This window comes from Camelus ferus, chromosome 5 (assembly GCF_009834535.1).
Source record: "Camelus ferus isolate YT-003-E chromosome 5, BCGSAC_Cfer_1.0, whole genome shotgun sequence".
Lineage (NCBI taxonomy): Eukaryota > Metazoa > Chordata > Mammalia > Artiodactyla > Camelidae > Camelus > Camelus ferus.
In genome coordinates this window covers 12986569-13009604 of record NC_045700.1, presented here as the reverse complement: position 1 = coordinate 13009604, position 23036 = coordinate 12986569, and the positions used below count along the sequence as shown (strand labels likewise).

Here is a 23036-nt window from a genome sequence, read left to right as displayed (position 1 = left end):
ATACCTGTAGAATCAGGAGACCCATACAGGAGAGGTGTTTGGCAGTTCAATTTTTACTTGTTAATACTATAGTATCATTGAGACCACTGAGATCTCATTTCACTTCCTGCTTCTCCAAGAATAGAGGGTAATTATTTAAATGGATTCAAAATGAAATGAAAGATTCTACAATCATGATTAAAAATTTTTCAAGACATTTTATCCATCTTTGTATCTCCACAAGTGGACCAATATTATTCTAGTCAGTTTTTAAATAGAGCTGATTTTTAGAATGATCATCCAAACTAGTAAATGAATAATTGTCAAGAAACATTCCTATTCTTACCTCCCTATGTTTCCTTCACTTCTCTCCATCTCTCCAGTAATTCTTCCCTATGTATAGTCTGGCCCCATTCACTGTCTAACACACATCTCTTTGCCTTGTCATTTCTCCCCCCTTTCCTTTCTGTTTTTTACCTGTATAGTTGTTTTCAATGTCTGATCCCCTAAGTCTACCTTTTCTCATGCCAATTCCTCAACTTGAATTTTGTTTTACCTTTCTCTTCCTAGGAGATTCTTCTGAAACTTGTAAGTTCAATCAAAATGTCATGCCTCATCTGAAGCCTTTTCTGACGCTCTTATTCTTCAATCAGATTCAAGCTGTCTTGTGTCTTTCATTCACATTCTAGTAATACTTTGTGCATCAATATATCTTAGAAATACCATATTTTTAATTAATTAGCTTTTTTCTTATCTTTCTCATTTTAAACTGTGAATTCATCAACAATGGGGACTAGGTACCTTGTCAGCATTGTCTCATAGGCATGGTATGTAGTAGGAGTGGAGTGAAATTGTAAATACATGAGTGAACCGTCGTGCCTCCGTGTATACCCCCTTACACCTAGCTTACCATCTTCTTTCATCTTTAAGCTTTTCTTCATTAAAAAACTTAAACATATTTCATAAGTGATAAATACATATAATTACATGCATCTTTAAATAATACGAAATGTACAGTATCGTCTGACATTAGCATTTTTTAAAGGTGTTGTTTCACAAGGAACTCTGTGTAACTGTTCTGTACAAGGTAGATTTTTCTGTTTTGTGTGTCAGTGTCTCCCCAAGGAAGAAGCAAATAAAATAGATGCAGACAAGAACTGTACTATAAGATGGCAATTGGATGAGATTTACTAAGGCAGATATTGCCTTATAGGCAAGTTAATACGTAAATCCTATAGAGTACAGTTTGCTTAGAATTATAGTGTGAAGAATTTAGCTTTTATTCTTCATGGAATGCTGAGTGACAGAAAACTTTAATTGGGCAATGTCACCGTCGAAGCACTGACAGAGTCTGTTTTGTCATTTTGTTGGATGAATGCAAGTAAGGAGAACTGAAGGGAGAGAAGCAGTGAATAGCCTACTTCGAACACTAAATGCGAAATGCTAAGTAAGAATCAGAGATGACTCTTTAAAACATTCTCTAACATTCTTTCATCCACAAAGTAAAAAGTTGTTAGCTGTATTGTGTTGTAGCTCTACATACGTTGGAGATAGGGTCTAGTAATACCCCACTGTAACAGACAGATCACTGGAGCACAAGGGGTAGTCATTTCTATAGAACCTCACATGCAGAAGAAGGAAGCAGCAAGAAAGTATGTCAAGTGCCTTTTGTTCTGCGTTCCAAATTCTGCTTTAATTTAAATGACTCTCCTCCTCAGTTGATCACGAACTCAGTTAATTTAAGTTCATAAAGACATTAACTAGAATAAACAAATTAACTCTAGACATAGACATTTCATTACCAAGTTGGATTTTTTTATGGTTATTTTATTGATATCCAGTATTTGGGGAAGATATAGTAAAAAAATGTTTGGGTATATCTGTATTGAAAAAAAAAGACCTGTATTTTTCACTTGTGGCCAGGGATGCCTTGAAATTGCATGAAGTGGAATAAAGAGTCCAGAATTGTGGGTAAAATGTGCATGGGAGATAGCCAAGGCTGGTTCCACCTTCTGCATTTTTCAATTTGTTTTCTTATCAACATGCCCATAAACTGGAAAGCATTAGGCATAGACACATTGATAAGCATATGAGAATGAATTCCACTCTCCCTCAACCCTCTGTCATGGAATCTCTCTCTCTTTTTTTTTTTTAAATTTTGGAGTCTCCATTTGAAATACAACGAGTTACAGTACAAATATAAACACAAATTTTTTTAACATCAGAGACTAAAGTGCATATGCACCATGCTTTTTGCTCATCCTGAGATGAATGAGAGCTGGGAAGAAAGAAGGGTTAATTCAGCGTGCTGCCAACATAATTGACAGTGAAGGACTTTCTTACCCTTGAGGGTTTGAAGGTTAAGCTGTTGCGTGCCACCTGGCAATTAGGATTCCTGGAAGTAAGCAAGAGGCATGGTCGCAGGTTCATTTCAACTGAAAACGAATCCATTAAGAAGATTTCTGAAAGCTCTCAGAAACAGTAAGAAAGTTGGAATTCCAGGACTGGAAAATGAACAGGAGCAATGAGGGGCCAGGCATTGTTGAATGTAGGATTTGTTTAGGATGCCCCAGGAAAATACAGTTAGGATACTGCAAATGGCAGCTACATCAGGCTCACGAAGAGCACTGCCAGGATTGGATCCCATGTTCCTCTGACGGAAATCCCATTTGCTGCATTTTTGCTGTTGTTTTTATTTCCCATTTAAGTTCTGCTGCCATGACACATATTAAGCAGTAACATTTTCCCCTAAATTGATGTCCTCATACATTGGTTTTATTTTTCTTTACCAGCACATCTGCAGTAATTTGTGTGTGCTTATATTAGAAAGTAACGTTAGAGCGTAAGATCTGCCCCTTATATCCCCAAATCTTAGCACAGCATCTAGCATATAAACGGTGCCAGATGTATATTTCATTTGTGATGAAGGACTAGGAAAAGGGGAATAAAGTAAGAAGATGGGGTGGTGAAGAAACAGTGAATAAGGAGAAAAAGGAATAGAGGAAAATATGAATACACAGTGAATAGACAATACCACCCTCCAGCATTCTGACACATACAAATCAGTACATAAAGGGTTTTTAATAATATAACAAATGTTGATAACTGTCTTCTATGGGTCCCAATTTATTACTTGTGGCCCATATGTATTTTTAATTTATTTTTTAATTATCAAAATGATCTATTTCTCATAAGGTCTTCTCTTACCCTAAATGAGTTTTAGGGACTGATGTCGCCAAGAGATAGTCTGCTGTTAGATTTCATTGATTGGAGTTGGTTTTCAGTTATCTCTTTGCTAACTTTTATCTGGTATCCATTTTTCTCTTAAAAAATCATGGATAAAAGGGCTTTGGAACTGAAGAGTGGCTTACATAATTATGAATTTAAGACAAAGGGACATATTTCATTTCTTTGAGAATGCATAATGTTCCATAAAGGTTTTAAGAAATAAGAACTCTTTGAAAGGACTTCCTGATATGAATAATTGCAAATGTCAGGGGATGAAAGTTCTCTGATAGTGATTCTATCTCTAGAATGTCAGGTACTGGTGCAAAGGTGACATGAATGATTTGAGTGAGTTGTTCTTTCCCAGAGATGGTCCTGCAGAGAAATGAAAGCAGTGCTCTATAACCCACAGACAGATTTATTCAAAGCCAAAATGTCAGAGATAATCAAACTATTTAACTTGTGCTCATAGCCTTACTTTGCATTATATAAATGGGCACTCAGAATTTATTACATACAGGCAAATTAAAGAAACAGAATTTTTATAAAGCTGAATGATGCACTGTGGCTTTCAGCAAAATATTGATAATCTTTATTTTAGCATTTTCAATGAACTATGATTACTGATTAAAATCCTGCATAACATTTTTTTCCTTCTTCGTTAAGTTTAACTTACACACAGCAAATATGCAGAGCTGATTCTTGTGAACACACCCATTTTCTCAGTACCCAGAGGAGAACCAGGGCATCATTTATATCCCAGAAGACCCCTGTTTTGCTCTTTATTAGTGTTACCAAACCAATCCTTAGGTCTGCTTACCCACCACACAGCAAAGCCAATCTAGTGACGCTGGATTGTGGTGAAGGAATGTGTAGCGTTTATTTGCAGGGTGTCAAGCAAGAATGGGCAGCTCATGCTCAAAAGATCTGAACTCCCCTATGGCTTTCAGGGAAGAATTTTTAAAGACAATATTTGAGATGAGGGTTGCAGCTCATGGACTTTCTTCTGATTGGTTGGTGATGAGGTAGTAGAGTGATGTTTCAGGAATCTTAACGATCAGTCTTTCTTGTTCCAGTCAGCTGGGGTCTACAGCATGTAGTTGCCTTCCTCCACCTGGGTGGGGGTCTTAGTTTCTACAGAAAAACTCAAAGATACGAGTCAGATCATTATGTATTTCCTTGAGGAGAAACTGGGACTCTATTTTAATAACCTCTGAACTATTGTTTCTTCACTGCTTTTCCTCTGTTTGTGCATTCCCTCACTTCCCTAATTAGTAATTGCTTGAGTCTGTTCTTTGTAACTCAGGGAAGGCCTAGGAGACTAAAGCCTTTTCCTACAAACAAGAAACAAGGGACACAGAAGGGCTTTTATACCCAGAGGGCCCCACAGAGTCCTACTCAGTTTCACCAGCCTATTCCCCTCCAAGAAAAATCACTGTCAAGACTTGCCACATCGTTATGAACTATTACAATTAGTACTGCTATGGGCATTCTTGTATATGTTCCTTGATATATTGGTTTCCAATATATATCCATATATTGGACACATATCCATATACATTTCTGTTAGGTATATCCCTTGGATGGAGTTGCTGAGTTTTACAGTTATACATATGTTTTATTTTGGTAAAAACTGTTACAGAGGTTTACAAAGTGATTATACTCCAATTCATTCTCCCACCAGAAGTGCATGAAGGTTGCAGTTGCTTTACATCCTTGGTAACACTTATTATTGGCTCTCGTTTTTACTTTATCTATTCTATTTAATAATTTTTTTTTGGTAGGAGGAGGTAATTATGTATGTATGTATTTATGTATTTATATGGCAGTACTGGGGATTGAACCCAGCACCTTGTGCATGCTAAGCATGCACTCTACCACTGAGCTATATCCTCCCCCACTTTATCTATTCTCAATATAAAACCAAAATACTCTGATTTTTTTTGTCTGCTTATATTCTTTCATCTTACCAAAATAATCTAAGTTTTATAAATGAAAATAGGGACTTTTTATTTGTAAGTTTATACTTAAAGTCTTCAAAGAATAATTCCTCAAAAATGTTTCATAGAGTGAAATGTACCATGTTGCTTAAAAGGGAGAATTTCAAATTCAGTGGAGCCATATTCATTAATGCAATATGGCTTAAATATTTCAAACAGTTTTATTTATTGAAAAAAATTAAATATCTTGTGTCATCTTATGTATATGATGGAGTTTAAGATGGCTTGTTAAAAAAGTATTATGCACATAGTTATATGATTTAATACTATCTGTATGACAGAACTTTATAACTAATTGAAAAATAATAGTATCGGTCTCTAATAAGGACTCTAAATCACTGCAAAATATTTTTGTCATTTATTTCCAAAGTAATATTACATTAAATTCACTTTAATAATATATATTTAGTTTACCTTAATATAAATTATTTAAGAAATTGATAAGCTTGCATGGTTAAAAATTGAAATCTTTTCCTAGTGAAGCAAAAGGCAAAGATAGCACACAAATTTTAAAGCCAGTATTGGACCAGGACATATGATGAAGCTGGAGTGTGGTTAATGGACCACCAGGAGCCAAAAGGAGTCGAGGATGTGTTTATCTGAATATTCAGATTCTATTAGGGCAGGGCAAAAGATAAGAACTGCATATGATTTGAAGGGTATGAAACTAGTGTTAAAAACTGCAATGACTGACTGGAGAGTGATGACTAAAAGGCTCCAAGTGAGAGACACGACTGAACATTGGCATTAGAATTTGCAGGTGCTTTCAACATAAGCAGGAAGTCATCCGCTGGGAACAGTGACTCCACTTTGACCACTACCGTCCCTACCAAGGATATTTGAATTATCCTTCTGCCTCCAGTCTCCCATTTCCACCTTCCATTCTTTTATTGCCACCAATTATTTCCCTAAATAATTTCCTAATCACTCACCTGCTCATAAACAACTTAAAGCTGTCAATGTCTGAAAACGTGGGGTACAAACTTTCACCCAGCATTCAGGCTGCTCTGTGGTTTGGCACCATCGTGCAACCATAGGTGTACAGGATGTACCAGAATCTCACAGAACTGTGCTCCTAATGTTTCCATAGTTGTGCTGCAGCTTTGGCTTTAGCCTGTTCTGTTCCCTCAGCCTGGTGTTTCTTCCTCTCCACCTTCCTAATCCTGTGGACTCACTCCTGTCCTTTATGACACAATTTACACTCAGTAATTCTTAAGTCTCCATGAACCAATTCCTCTCCCTGATTCCTGCTGACTCCTGGCTGAGCCCTGTAATACCTGTTTTCCACTGGATTTCAGAAGCTTACTTACCTATGTCTCACACAATATCACAGTCTTCTTGAAGACAGGGACTACACATTAAAGAGCTTTATAACCCCAGGCACACTTAGCAGAGGTCTTTCTTACAGCAAATCACAAATTGCCTTTTAAAGGTGTGAGAAATTAAATGATTTCATTCATGGAGCATACACATGCAAAAAATGAAATTATCTCAAAATCAGTAGTTCTCAGCAGGGGGTGATTTTGCCCTTCCCCTCCAGGGGACTTTGGATAATGCCTGGAGACATTTTTGGTTGTCACAACAAAGGGAAGGGGCTGCTACTGGCATCTTATCCATAGAGGTGAGGGATGCTGGTAATCACCGTACAACGTCAGGGCAATCCTCCACAACAAGGAAATAGCCGATCTTAAATGTCAGTAGTGCCAAAGTTGAACGACCCTGCTCTCAGCTAAAGAAGCACATCTATTATGAGTGGTTTCAAACTTAAAGATAAATAAATAAACACCTACTGTTCATGTAACCCTGATGCCGACTGACTTCTACATCACTCTCATAATTTTTTTATTATCAATGAAATTAATATTGGTTCTTAATTCAGACATATACAAGCCTGTATAATTTACATACACTCATAAATGTGATCAAGTCTTTTTAGTATATCTTCCCAGTGTTTTCTGTTTAACTACCTGTTTTCACTCTTCTCTCTCACTGTACATTTACTTTCTAAAACGTACACCCATATTAAAAGACAAGCATAGGTCCTTCCATACGTGTTACTATAATTTCCTAATGTATGTATATGTGTGTGTGTGTGTGTGTGTGTGTGTATGTGTGTGTGTGTATAAACTGCCACTGGGTCACTATTGCTGAAGCTGGCCTGCAAAAGCCACTGCCAGAGGCAAATGCCTTCCAATCACTAACTAGCAACTAACTCTCATTTTTGCAGAAAGTAAATAAAACCCATCTAGCAAAGAAGCTGAGAAAACTAGTTGGCAAGGGAATCTTAGAATTATAGATTTCAGGTTCCTGAGGACACACAATAATAGAAGAGTGCAGAGGGGAAGATGTGGGGATGAGTCCCAACAGGCAATATCCAATGTACATTTGTTGGTGAGATTTCTGCTAGCGTTAAGTTTGTTTTAGCATTGTCATCGTCGGGTGCACAAAAACGGGTTCATGTTGAAATCATTGTTTTGTTTTGTGCTTTTGTCGCTTGACAATATCTCAGTGAAACATCTCCAAGTCAACTCATGCAGCACGAATTTATTTCTCGAAGCCTGGGTGCTATTACATGATGTGGGTGAATCATAATCCATCCAGGCGTTCACTTTGGTGGGTTTTCACTTCGACTCCTCTTTTTGGCCATCATACACGCGGCAGAAATAAGTATCACTGCATCATTCTTTACATATTGATGGGTTTTTTTTTTTATTTTGTTTTGTTTTGTTCTTCTTACAAGATGAGGTCCCAAGTTTGGAATTGCTGATGAGATGGAATGTGTTTTGTTTTCAGTCACCTTATTGCTTTTCAGTATGCCTATAACACTTTATATTTTTACAGTCAACATAGGAAAGGGACTTCTTTGACCACATCCCTTCCAGTAATATGTGTTATCTGGGATAGTTTAATTCCAACTTTTTCCAGAAAGCAGGCCACAGTAGAAGGCAACCCAAATACTATCCCAACTTGGCTGTAACTTTATAGATTCTCTTACACCGTTACGGAGTACAGGGATTTTTGAATGCTTCACAGTTTTCTAATTTAAAATTATCAAAACAAAATCACTCAAATCAGTGAAGGTGGAATAGCTTTGCAGTAACATTTCAGCTAAAGTAGCTCTAACATTCAATAATATTCCTGCTTTATTCTGATGTTCTTTTTCCATTAAACTGGTTAAAAGTTTGTAAGAGTCCGCTCTTACAAGTTTGTATTAGGCATTGTCTCTGGTTCAGTCAGTCACAGTGGGCTAATTTACATTTCAATTGCTCTCAAACCCCAAATCTTAATGACTTTTAACATCAAATGTTCACGTCTTGCCATATGTCCATCACAAACTGGCTCTGGGTGGGTAAGGAGTTTGCTCCATGCCTCTTCACTCAGCGGCCCAGGCTGCTGGGGCACCTGTCATCTGAAACTTTACCGGTGGTTGTGGCAGTGGGAAGAGATGGCAGAAAATTGAGAATTGGCTGTAAAGACTCCTGCCCAGTGATGACACGTATTGTATTTGATCACTTGGTAATGAGTAACATCAATAACGCTTGGATTAGAATAATTTCATGGGCTATTCATTATGTATTTCTCAATTTGTCATGATTCAACACATAGTATTTCAACTGTCTTTCTGTTCTGTTTGTGGTGACTTTACCAGTTTTGAATTATTTAGTAAGTGTATTAAGACCATTGATTTTGAAAAACTGGGTAGTTGGCTTGCTCTATTAATTGAAAAATTAAATGGTCATATAGCTATCCATTTCTATTTATTATACTGTTTAGGTAGCTCATTGAAGGAATTGATTGATGGCATCAAATATTATGACAGTTTAATCAGTAACATTAGGATAAATGGCCTTAGTGTTTGTCATATTTTCAATGTGATTTACCTCTAGCTGCAGCCCTTGACGATAGTCATTTGGATCCTGTTGATTTCATCAGTGTGCCCAGCTAGTCCCCGGGAACATTTGCAGCTCCTATATTGCTAAGGCAGTGGTGAGAGTATGTGATTGTTATTTGAAACTAGTATAATTCAAGTAAGAAATTTGGTCATTTAATAGGGTTTAGAAGATTATAAATGTACATTTTTCATAAATGCAGCCACTATTTTTTATCCACAGAAAAAAGATCTTGTGGCCATTCCCTGGTATTGCAGCTTTCAGCAACTGGCATTAAAATTCTGATTCCATATTGCTTGTTCTTTTACATTGAAGCAGATGTCAGTTTCATATGGATTTTGAAAATCATCCAATCTGTTCTTCAAATATAAATGTAATTACTGGTCAATGGTTTTGGATAATTTATACATCTGCTGAAATCGTGGAGGTTTTATTAATTGTCTCAACTTAGAAGTTGTCCCTTCAAAAGCTGAGGATCTGGAACAATATTCCATTGGGTTAAGTCACCCCTACTTTTAGTAATAGTCACATGTGCTTAAGTAGCCTGGGTGTGGATGATCTGAATTTCTATTTACTTACAAATCCTAATAGAAGATTCTTGTACAAGAAGAGGATTCCCTCCAAGTAAAGATGATTCTGTGTGCCTATTTCATGTGCTGTTCATGAGGGGCAAAAGGAGGCAGCATATAAAACATGTAACGCTTAAGCTTTAGATAGCTAGAATAAAGTTAATATTATTTCTCAGTTATAAGGGATTGTGAAAGTCATTAAAAAACCAACTTCCATCTAGTTTTAAGGTACCTGAGATACAGTTCTCAAACTTTTGCCTAAGTGTGACCCCCATACTTTCAATTATAAGCTTATTTCGTGTATCCTTATCACTTGAAAACTTTCTAAATAAAGTGAAAGCAGTAAATATCATTTGTTAATTACCTCTCCTCCTAATAATGATGATAATGCCACCATTGCTGCCACTATCTTACTGCTACTTTTGATGCATGTTTAGTCACCATAATCTAGCCAACTTAATAGTCAATAGTTTGGATAATTTATGCATCGGCTGAAGCCACAGAGGTTTTATTTTGATTTAGAATCTGTAGCACCTCCAAAAGGTGTAAGATTTTAAACCAAATTGTCTTGTGTGAAGTCAGTCCTGCTCCTAGTAATAGCCACATGTGTCATATGTTCTACATTCATCATCTTAGTTTATTCTTCATATCAGATCTCTGAAGTAGGTGTGAGACTTACCCACATTTTATAAAAGAGAGAACTGAGATTTAAAAAGGTTAAGCAAAGTATCAAAATCATTTGGATTTTAAATTTCGGCTGCCTGATTATAAAACCCATGTTTTAAGCATCTGTTGTATCTTTCTTTCTCCCTGCCCACCTCCCCCCAACAATCCTTATTCTTACATTGGCATCTCACCTGTGATATAAACAGCAGGTAGTGGTGGAATGATTAACTAGATATGCTCACTGTTAAATGCTTGCCAGATCACCAGAATCCAAACAGAGTGTCAATGTAATCTTCTGGATTTTAGGATTGCTTTCATCACTGTACACACCAAGACTTAAAATCCAGAACCTCATAATTAATCAGTCATTTCAGAAGTTCTTGTGTTTCGCTCTATTAGCTGTTGTGTCATGATCCTACGGGATGCCGGGACACACGGACACTAGGCTGTCTCTCTCCTTCTTGGTAGAATGTTCTATCTAAGTAGCAATTTGGCTTTCACTAAACTATATTCTACTGCCCTCAACTCGTGGATGAAACATGGTTCCGAGTCAGTTATATTATCACATAGACCAGCAGTTTGAAATGCTTGGCATTAAAAATATTTTAAAGTGGATTATAAATAACTTTGTCCTGAGTTATCTCTGTTAAAGCAAAGCCGTTTGTGTGGACGGCACTGTTTAGTTTCTGGTGATGTTACTGTGTTGGGGTGGTGGTTGTTATTGTCATTGCTGATGGTGTTCATATTATTTTGGAAGACTTTGTAGTGTGTTCAAGTTAAAACTCTTTCTTGAATCCTCAGGCACACAGTTATTATTACTGCTATGTTATTTAGGAAAGAATTACCAGGGAAGATAGCAGCATAGGGAGGTGTGTTCCACTTACCAATTTGAAGGAATTTTGTCATCCTTGCCTTTCACCAGCGGATCTGTGAGTTGAACTGAATAGAATCAGAGATATTTTCTAAAGGTTTATTCATTGAGCATCAAATGCATTTTTTATAACAGTAAGGACCCCAAATTGAAGCAGTTTGCTGTTGCTAAAATGGCATCTGGTCCAGTTGTCAGTCTCTTACGTCTGCAAAATGTTATCTCAAACCCAAGCCAATTTTACAGTATGAGAAAAAGATGATTAAGTAGATGAAACATTGCTGTTGAAAATATGGATTTAAAAGCATCAATACTGAGTACATGTAATTTCTAAATGATAACTTGATATTGGTATGACAGAGAAAGAAACAACCACTAATAACTGAAAGCAATACAAACATTGCACAAAATAAAAGCAAATTGAAAGCAGGCAAATAATAAAACACTTAGCTCTTTAGCTATTATTCTGTAATATGAAAGTTTAAAAAAAGACTCCCTAATATTTTTGGTTTTTTGGTTTGTTTCTTTTACATGTTTCCTGGTCCAGATTTATATCTTTGAAAATAACATCTACTATCAGCCTGATATAAAGAGCAGTTCATTGCGACTGACATCTTCTGGAAAAGAAGGAATTATTTTTAATGGAATTGCTGACTGGTTATATGAAGGTGAGTTGAATAGATTTAGTTTCGAAAGAATATAAATGGCATATTTTTATACAAATTCTGTAAGAAAAATCTGTTCATTCTGGAACAATACTTATAGCACTATTTCTTCTCCTCATTTCCTCTCAAAATTGCTTTCATGCTTTCATATCTTTGCATCTGCTCATATTTTGACTGGTTGTGATTTACATCTTCTTATATGATTCCAAGTTTCTCTCTCTTACACACACACACACACATTTTATTCAGGCTAAATGGATTTTATTTTTGGTGATGCTTAACTAATGAAAGTGAATAATTACCTTACATCACTCTGGAATTTAATGCTGAATTTTTCTGACTCTCAGGAAAAGAAGAAACAAAAACCTTAACTGCTGAAAAAGTACATGAAAGCCACTTGATTTTAGTCATTCCCATTAAGAACATTCTGTCCCATTTTAAAAGCCATTGCATCAGTAGCAAAATCAAACCTACCTAAAAAGAGTTATTTTCAGTAACTATTGAATCAAAATTTCATAATAGCTGAGAATATAAGAAGGAATCAGGTGATGAAAACCTCTATCTGGTTTTATCATGTACCAATTATCAGCTAGTTATAGGTACACATTTCCTGGGGAGGACTCAGAGTGTGAGTTTAATACCTAGGTTTCAGGCCAGAACTGATCCTGGCAAAATATGTCAAAATTTAAACTAAATTAGGCTATTTGATTAAAAATTAAAAGCTAAGGATCTTCCAGAAAATAAACTTTATTCTTGAGTGCCACTGGCAAATACAATCCTTCTACCTCAGAGCTGCAATTTTTAATTATGTAAGAAAAGTAAGTCATATAGTTTATTCATTCATTCACGCCCTAATTAAACAGGTATTATTGAAGACCTACTGTGTTCCAAGTACTTGTCTAAGTGCTGAGATAAATAAGGAAACAAAACAAAGTTCAGCTCTCAGGACTTTACATTAAAGAAAAATGTTGCTGTGTAGAGCTATTTTATTGAGACACTGTAGCCCTCAAGACTTACATGTATATGTGTACTTGTATATTTATACCTATAATACATTTTGTGTATATGCTAGCATCAAATAATGAAAGATTTTAGAAGCCACAGTTTATTCTGAAGAGTAGGAGAATATATTATGGAAATATCAGCAATAATTATGCTATGAAGTTTTAAAAAATGAAATACACAAATATATAAGTAGGGTTTTGTTTGAGAGTGTCAAAAGCTGACTCTGGCTTTCTTATTTCAAAAAGACAAAGTATTGAAGGGGCCTGAGATGGCCCAATGAGTTGAAGAAACAGGTAAGGAACAGATTTGAAATCTGGGTACTTCTGAGAATTCAGGTAGTAGTAACTAATCACCACTTACCTAGAGAAGCTAAGAAACATATACTGTTTATTTTCTAAATATTCTTTGCTATTGTGTGAGACCCTGATAGAAGAAGAAACAATGTATGTCAATGTAGTGTGGTAAGTAATTAAATCACAGTAAATATAGGATTCTATTAAGAAAATAAAGGAGTGAGACATAGCCCATTTTAGGGATTTTCAAACATTTTCCTAAAGGAGAAAACTTCTGAGCTCAGCCTCAAAGATTAAGAAGTGTAACACATAAGAAGAAACCAGTCCAAGCAAGAGGTAAAAGCTTGCAAAAGCATAGAAGGGTTAAATATTAGAGTGGGTGCCTAGGGAACTAAAATCTGCTTGGTACTATAAAGGCGTAAAATTTGAGGAAAACAAGATAGCAAGAACCAAGAGGTAGTAACCCCCAAATAATCTGGAGATTCAATAATTTTCCGCTGTTAAATTGGAAAACTTATACAGCCTTTCAAGAAGTGTCAAGATTAGATCTTCCACATAAGTAGATCATTTTGGCTACAATGCAAATTTGGAATCGAATAGCAAACAGAGCTATAGCACCTATAAGGCTTTTTCCATGTTCTTTCAAGAGATAATGAACAACAGGACTAGGATTAAAGCAGTGAGAAAGAGGAAAGATTCTAAAATTGATGAGGTAGTAATATAGGTAGATCTTAATGGTTAAATGGGTAAGATGGATAGAAGCAGTCAAGAACGATTCTTTGGCTTCTGGTTTGGATCACTAGTAAATAGTGGTGGCAGACACAGTGAGCAGGCATTCACAAGGAACAGTAGGATTAAGGGAGGAGAGAATAATTTAGTGGAAACATTGGTGCTTCACAGTGTGCTGGTATTGGGTGACAAACTGATCCTTACCCTTGTAGAAATTTTGAGTCAACTCAATGTAGAATGTACTGACTTGACTACTGATCAAGATGATTTGGGCCACTGTCCTTTGTGGAAGGCTTCATACAGTTTATGGAATTACATTTTTAAGGAAATTGTAAAGAGGGAAATTAAAGACCATTATCTGGGAAATAAGGTTATCTTCTTAATTAGAGAATAAAAACATATATTTGGGCTTGAAAGTGAACAGTGTGTTGGAGGATAGGCAGGATCAACTGGTAACAAAAATTTTGTGATGACAAAGTAGGTCTGACACTTGCCAAAAGGAGGAAGTGGAAAAATTATGGTTTTTGCCATTCAATTTAAACTCAATCCTTTGGACTCATATGTCCTACATATACTAGGAAATTCCAGATATGCTATGTGAGTTAATCCTTACAACACTAGCATATCTAACACTTACTGAAGAAACCAAGACTCAGAGAGGATGTCTTCAAAGCCAGTCTTAGTCCTGGGCTATTCTGCTTGTTACAGTGCAGTGTCTTTCATTATTCCCTAATGGATGACATGCATTATGGACCTAAGGTGTTAGACTTCCCAGGACCGTTTCATCAGCCACAGACTCTGAACCCTGCTGTCCATGGACTTACCTCAATTCTTGCTTCCTTTCCAAGAGAAGGGGCCCTACTAATGTAACCAATGTCAAGGTTTGGCAGAAGGATTTAGGCAGTTCAGATGTCACTGATTTTCCCTCTACATTTTTCCTGCCACACCCAAGCTAGGCTTCAAGAGTCCCATGTGGACCTTAAGGAATCACTTTGCTTGTCCAATGTGCCAATAGCTCCCAGAATCCAGACCTTCTCTTTTCCCTTCAATATACTCATGAAAATGCAGTGGTATCTGTTAGGAATGCGTAAGATCTTCAACAGTATGTGTGTGATGCCCTAGTGTGGAGATTTCCTTTTTAATACTTAACAGAAATCAATTACAGTCTGAAATAGTACGTGTGGGAGATTCAAGAAGTAACGTAACATTTCCACTTACTTTTTTAAAATAAAATTTACCTTCTATAATTGTCATAGGGAAAAAGAGATTAGAGGAGTCACATAAAAGATAATAAAATGTTTTTGTAGCAAAATTTTAAGTGCATGGCTTAATCTTTATGGGGCCAAGCCAATCTGTGATTTTGCTGTTGCACCCAAACTCAGTCACTAATGTGGAGTCTTTAAAAGTCTTTTAAAAGTATATTGTAAAGCCTCTTTATTTCTATGTCTAATACTATTAAATTTTTAAAGAAAGCAAAAGAAAATAAAATATATTGTGTTTCAAAGAGTTAGTGAAGTTCAGAAGGAAAGTAATAACATCACGCTCAAAATGAAATATTTTAAATATAATTTACACAAAATACTCATCTTATTCATATAAACTGGTATATTTAACACTGTAGCTTAACTGAACAAAACATTAGATCAATGTTTTGTTTACAAAAAATAAAGTTCACAGTTGCAAAGTTTACAACTTTGAAAATTTCCGTGAAATAGTTAATCTATCAAATAGAAACAAAACAAAAATGACTGTCACTTTTAATTATTTGAACATAAAAAAATAATGGAACTAATATGCCTAAATGATTTATAAATATACTTAGAAACTCAGATTTGTAAAGAATTCTTTGAAATTCAGTCCAACAGCTATTGAGCACATCCCTCTGTCAGGCATTATCTGAGAGCAATACAGCGAGAAATATGGTTTTCTATGTTCTGGGCATTTCCAACCTCCAGGAGTGAAAAACTGGAAAAAAACTGTTATATAGGGAACCATTTGCAGTATGGTATATAGAAATATAAATAGAACTACATGTCAGCAAAGTAAATATACATAGAAATAGAATTAATTCTGATGGTTGGAAGAATATAGGGTGGTTTCATAGGAGAAATGGTTTTGCATTGAGCTTTAAGAATAACAAGAATAAAGTGAGAGAAAAAAGATTTACAGGATAAACAATATCCTTATCAACAAATTGGAATTGTTATTTTTTTGTTATTTAGTGAGAACAGTGGGAAATGTCTGTATTTATTTCATTTTGTGTCTTCTCATAGACACAGGAAGTCACATTCATTGATTCAACAAATATTTATTGAGTACTTACTAAATCCCAGTAAACCTGGACTGTGACAGATAAAATTAAAAAAAAAAAATTAGAGATACAGCTATGGAAGCCAGAGGAGGGTAGGATAATCAATGCTGAGTCTCAGGAGGTCAGACAAGCTAAGGATTCCAGAGTTACTGTTGGATTTGCTACCAGAACTTGGCAAGAGCAAAATCGGTTAGTCAGGCGTGCCAGAAGCAAGACTGCAGTGGATGGAGGTGTAAATGGGAAGTGAGGGGGTTATGAATAGAGACAATTCTTTAAGAAAAGTTGACAGTGAGATATGGAAAGTCAGGAGGAAAACATCAATTACAGACCCAAGGGGCTGACAGCAGCATCCTCAGGAAACCCCATCCAAGTCAATAAACTACAAAGGATGAAATCAGCTTACTTTTCAGAATCACATGTTAACCTGAACACACTGCTTGTATATGAGTTAGTTTTTTCTAAGTGCTTTGTGTTAAAGCTATATTTTTAAGTGCCTGTGATATAAAACAACGTATGTTGAAAACTCCATCTGCTCTGCAGTGAGGTTTTCTACATCAATGTAATAAAGACAATGAAGAGCCAAACCTCCATTGAAATGGAATGGAACGCAACTTGTAAAAATAAACTGTTTGTAAATAATATGATGTAACTAACACAGGAAATTTCAATCTGTAGTAAAAGTCCTTATTAGTTGACAATTAAAGAATGTGTGCCTTGTCCAAGTAGACTTCTAAGGAAATGCATATTAAAGATTCTTGTATTTATCTTCTTTCTATTCAGGTAGCTTTACTTTTGTACCTGGAAGTCACATAACTCTTTGTATGTACTGTTTTTTTGTGAAGAACAACTTTAGGCATAAATTACTTTAAAATAAAGAAGAGTAGATGATGAGTAGTTTCCACTGAATGATGCCTTCAGATTGGTGCCATTCCTATTCTTGGGATGTACTTGTGTACACATACTTCAGCACCAGGGTAGAGCCTGCTTCTTAGAAACCCTGAGAGTTGATTTTGGAGAACACAGTCTGATCTCTGTGACACCATCAAGTGTCATAAGTCTGAAGAGTTTACATTCAGTTGTCACTTAGCATGTTTTCCTTCAGTGTGTTGTATAGATGACTCATGTCTCCTCAACTGAATTTTAAGTTACTTGGACAAATCAGGATGAGGATCACTACTGAAAAAAAAAAATGGCACATTCAAAATAGTATTCAGCTTTATCTATGAAGCGGCCACTTATACAAGACAAGAAATATACGGCCATCAGGGGCTAGTAATGATTCAGCCATTAACACCTGAAGAGGGAAGGAGAGGCCGCTGTTACTCGGGCCCAGAAGGTGAGAATCCTGTCATTTCCACAGTAATAGAAGCAGTGAGTTTTGGTGGAGGAACAACGCCAGACCCACAAAATACCATGCACTAACTTCTTTTCCTTCATTTGATTTTTGCCTGGTTTCAAATTGGCCATACCTAATGTAACCTCAGAAACCATGGGAACACTCTTATTATCCAAGTGAAACATGTGTGACCCCAAAAGAGGAGCATGCAGAGTCCCATCTGCTACTGTTTCATTGCAGAGTGGTCTTGTCCAGTTATACACCTGTCTGAAAGTTATAACTACAGCCAATACTTGTGTCTTTCATAAAGGGTTTCAGAGATTTCCCCCATTAAGAAAAGAAATAATTTATCATATGACCTTAATTGGGAATCATAGTTCCTTTCCCTCAACTGTTGGTCCCTTTTTCCCTTTACTTTCTGCCAGCGTTTTGAGTGGACAGGTTATTTACCTGGTGCATCAAAACAAACTTTATTCCTGCCAAGTCTTATTCCTTTGCTTCCTCTTCTTGATTAGGTTGCGACCATTTCATTTTTCCGTTGAAATGGAAATTGGAATGTAGGAATGCGGAACTGGAGAATGAGATGGAGTTAGACAAAAGAGTATTCGTGAATCTGCTAAGTTCCAAATATAGTTTTCCTTGTCTTCCTTTCTGTAGTAAAGACACACTTTCTTGCTGGCAGATGAGATTAATGATCGGAGCTAGCACAGTGACCACGTTTTCAGTCAGGTTTCTTTTTTCCAGTCATACTGAGCCCAAAATGGTCAGGGAGCAATTTCAGCTTGCAATTCAGAGGAACAGAATTATGACTGTATTCCTTGTTGGAGGCAATCCTCCTCCCTTAGGCATTAGGACTTCTAAACCCACCGTTATTATAAAGACAAGAGGCAAAATGTATCCAGTGGATTATTGGTGTGACGGTGAAGGAGAGCTCTACACCTCCACCCCTCACCCCTCAGATCTGTGCTTCCCGGCTCTGCAGGAGGGACACAGAGCCCCCTCTGCCATGGATGTACTCTGGTGGACATTAAGTAGGACATTAATGTCTATAGGATAACATCCCAATTTCAAGGACGTTGTCAAAATAATAGTGCCAGAATCAAGGTAGAGGAGGTTATTTGACTGTTCTGTCAAGCCAGGGACATACAGCTACTGGGGAACATGGTGATACCAGTGGATGCCATTCTGAGCCTATTATCTTTCTTTTTGCTATAAAGTATCTGCTGCATGGAGGTGACATAGCTTGGGTATTGCAGTAATGGATAAGTTATTCTCTAAGTGCGTGAACAGCAGTACTGATAGGACTACAGGAAGCAAAGGCATTGCCGTATCTAGAATGTGTGTCTACCTGTGTAATGGCAAAATGCTGCCCCTTCTTGATGGAAGAGTTTCCATGCAATCCACCTGTCACCAGGCAGTCATGGTCCTGCTGGGAAATAACGCCAGATCAAGAGTTTGGTAGTGACCACAATTATTGGTAGGTCACGGTGACACCCAGAGGCAAACTGACATGCAGTCCGTGGTCATATTGTCCATCTGATTATTCAGAACCTCCTCTGCTATGGCTGTTCTCTGGACGGCATTAAGCAGGACACTAGTATCTTCAAGGTTTTAAATTTTTACCCCTTCTGAAAAGTCTATTCATTGACCTTTCCCTAAACTTCCTAAACTTCTGTGATTTTACTCTTTCTATCTCCCTGATCAGGTGGCCATTTATTAGCTCCTGTGCATGGGTCTGCATGGATCCATGCTTCAGGCCAAGTCTCCTTCCACATGAAGTGGAGAACTAAATATCTTGTTCAGAAGTCTTCCAATATGTGTTTATTACAGTCTTTTAATGCCACTCCTGGGTCAGATTATAGTACAGAGTCTGTCCAGTTCCAGCTTGTTCAAGTACATCATGCAAACCTCACCATAAAACGGGTGTACATTTATTCCTCCTCTGCCAACTTATGTTAGAAAACACATCCTGAGGCATCGATGATGTGAAATGAAGGAACGAGGTTACAGCAGAGGATGCAGTACTGTGGGCAGTTCACTTGCGTGTTCTGGCCCAGTTCGATATATGCCACTTCTGTCTTACAGCGGAACGGAGCTGTATATATTTCGCTTTATGGTCAGTGAATCAGATAACAGTCAGTTCACAATGGGCAGTTTCGGTTGTGGAATCACTTGGTATCCCATGGTCAGGCTAATTATTTCTGCCAGAGCTCAGCAGAAAGCTGCCTTTGAATTGGGAAATATTTATCAGCGCAGAAGAAAACGGCCTTTCTCCAAAGCCTGTCATGACTGTGTTTTGATTGTCATATGGTGATTGTCAGAAGCTGCACCCATCATCTCTGTTTGCCACGGACGCTTGTATTACCATTGTATCTGCTGGGTCACAGGGTCAAGACCTTGTACCGTGACCTTGATCTGCTGCACAGCTGTCTCCTTCTCAGGTTCTGCTCAGAAAGGGCACCTCTACAGATTACCAGTGAACAAAACCGGGTAGCAGATGTGAATGTGGTTTACGGTGTTTTTCAAACTCCAGAGTCCAGTCCCTCTTTACTTTTGAATAAATACAGTCCCAACAGATTCTCTCTTTATTAGAGACAGCCTGGTGTATCTCAGACTACTAGCTCTCTAAACTCTTCCCGAGGGATGCAGACACTTAAACTTCACAGGAATTAATCTTCCATTCTGCCTTTATGAAGAGGAGGTCTAGCTCCCTTGGATACAGGTTGCCTCTGTCAGCAAGAAGATGTGTGGAAATTTTGAGGTTCAAAATCTTAAGCCAACTTTTCACTATAAAATGTGTTATTTATGAGACTGGTCCAGAAAGCGTAAGTGTATGGCACACGTCTACCCCGAGCATCCTTATCCTGTGTGTCAGGGTCCCAGTACTTCTCCACCACTCTCTCAACTTTAAAAATAAGGTGGAGTTGAACCCCTAAATTGTGTGGCAGCTCTGCAACACTTACTGTGTTCTCTTGGTCCTCAGCCTTATCAACCCTTCAACTACAGAAGAAAGGGACTCCTTCAAAGTTCCCATGGTGCCCTTTTGTATATTCCTAATGGAATAGTCATGGTTTCAACTTCTGTTTATTCCTATGTAACCTCTCTGAAATGTCGTAAGAACCACGTGAACATCACTTAACAGTCTTTACAGTTGCCATGGTTGTAGCAACTGTCACAGTGGCTTGTCCTCCCAAAGCTTTTCCTCTCTAGATGCATCCCGTTCTGTGTCATCACCAGTGGCAGCTGATTGCTCATGATGCTGTTCCTTGCTAGGGATTATCTATACTCCAGTTCCCCCTGAAAGGCTATTATTACAGTAAAGATACAGATATAAATAGCTATAGATTAAAGATGTAGATATAAATATAATTATAGATATATATATATAGGTATTTCCAACCTAACTCAAAATGTAATTTTGAAAGTCTCTTCTCTGAGTCTACTCCTGGTATTAATCACTCTATCAGTCAGAGTCTTGAAAGAGTTGTCATCTTCAATAATTTGAAGAGGATTTATTTACAAAAATGTTATTTACAAAAGTGAAGGTGTAGGGAATTCATAAATAACAGAACTATAATCTAGACTAGTAGCAGCCAAGCTGTGACCACCCCTGTGACCATAGAGATGAGCCGTTACCAGATACCAAAGCATAGATGAGGTGGCATTGACGGGAGGAGTGACATCATTTAAAACACCCAGTAAGCTCAGGTAACGTTTCAGGACAAAGCCAGAGGAATACATACTCTGACTTCACTCTCTTCCTCCTCTTCTCTTGCCAAAGGACCATAATGGTCATGCTTTAGAGGGGATGGGAGCCCTTTTGATGGGTTCATGTAGGTTAATTTCCCGGGCCAGAAATCAGGTATAGAAAAGTGGCCAGTGGATCTAAGGTCACATGAAAGCTACCCAGTATATTTCTTATTTTATTTCCTTAGAGCTTAAAATAGTTTAACAAATCTAGTGGGTTTGGAACTTGTTTGATGATAAGAGGATGGAAATATGATTGAATGCAAATATGAATGAATGGTGACATGAATATGGTTTTATGCCGTATTTCAGTCTTCAGTTACTGTCATCATTCTTTTTACTCCAATAGTGCATTCATATTCTCTGTTCACATTGCTGACAATCCATGAAATCCTGACTTCACTGCTTTCCTCCTTCCTTCCTTGGCATCTGCTTTTCCTGGGATTCAAAGGGTAAACTCAGACATAAAGCATTCTCCATGAAGTTGATAAAATCCAATGCACTGCATAGAAAGTATTTGTGTACAACGGAGATTTCCAGGACAGATGTTCGTGGGTCACTGAGCCCACATCTCTACAGCTGGTTTCAAATAACGCTCATTTATTCTAGAGGAACTTCTGCATTCTCACATCGCCCACTGGTGGTCACCAGATGGAGAAAGGCTTGCCTTCCTGATGATTAACGATTCCTTGGTGCCTAACATGGTTATCCCCCAGTTCACTGGAGCTTTGTATCCCAAAGGAAAGCAGTACCCATATCCTAAGGTAAGTAATGTGGGAGTGCTAGTTTCTTCCCTTTCTCTCTGCACCAGTGACTTGACTGATGGTATTCTCTGTTCATGAACAAGTTGTCTTTGGAAAATAAAATAAGCCTCCTTCCTTGTCGACAGACACATCATTTTAGAGCCTGAGTCGTCTGCACACAGTGTTTGTGTAGGAAGAGGTAAAGATGATTCAGGGGTGCAGGAATTTTGCTGCATTTCTCTCCTTTTGACGCTCTCATTCTTTACCCCTCACCTTCCCAGTTGAAAAGAGGATGAGAAAACATCAGAGGCAGCGCTGCCGCCAGGGCAAAGGTTTATCCAGCGTATATTCTGAGAGTGGTTAATAGATATTATTAAGAAGCAAAAAGTGCCACAGTCAAATAAGTTGGGAATTCACAGTTAAAAAATAATCTAGCTTTTTTCCAGATGATTTCTTAGAGCACTTAATATACTATATGTTAATGTGTATTATAAATCTCCTATAAAAAGTAGACTGAGCATAAAGAATCCCCAGTAAGGAATAGACTAAGCACAAAGAATCTCAATAAAAAATATACTAAACATAAAGAATCACCAGTAAAGAACAGACTAAGCGTAAAGAATTTATTAGTATTAATTTTTTTAACATTTTTTATTGATTTATAATCATTTTACAATGTTGTGTCAAATTCCAGTGTTCAGCACAATTTTTCAGTTATTCATGGACATATACACACTCATTGTCACATTTTTTTTCTCTGTGAGTTATCATAACATTTTGTGTATATTTCCCTGTGCTATACAGTGTAGTCTATTCTACAATTTTGAAATCCCAGTCTATCCCTTCCCACCCTCCACCCCCCTGGTAACCACAAGTCTGTATTCTCTGTCTGTGAGTCTATTTCTGTTCTTTATTTACGCTTTGTTTTTGTTTGTTTGTTTGTTTTTGTTTTTGTTTTTTAGATTCCACATATGAGCGATCTCATATGGTATTTTTCTTTCTCTTTCTGG

At 37.1% G+C, this 23036-nt stretch overlaps 1 protein-coding gene across 1 annotated transcript in view; it reads left to right on the top strand.

The window, feature by feature from the left end:
• The window catches only part of DPP10 (dipeptidyl peptidase like 10), a 558453-nt gene that overhangs the window by 453629 nt on the left and 81788 nt on the right, over window positions 1-23036 (top strand). The window contains exons 8-9 of the mRNA XM_032479324.1: window positions 11745-11865; window positions 21893-22047. Of these exons, the coding sequence (XP_032335215.1) occupies window positions 11745-11865; window positions 21893-22047 (276 nt within the window). The remainder of the gene's footprint in view (window positions 1-11744; window positions 11866-21892; window positions 22048-23036) is intronic.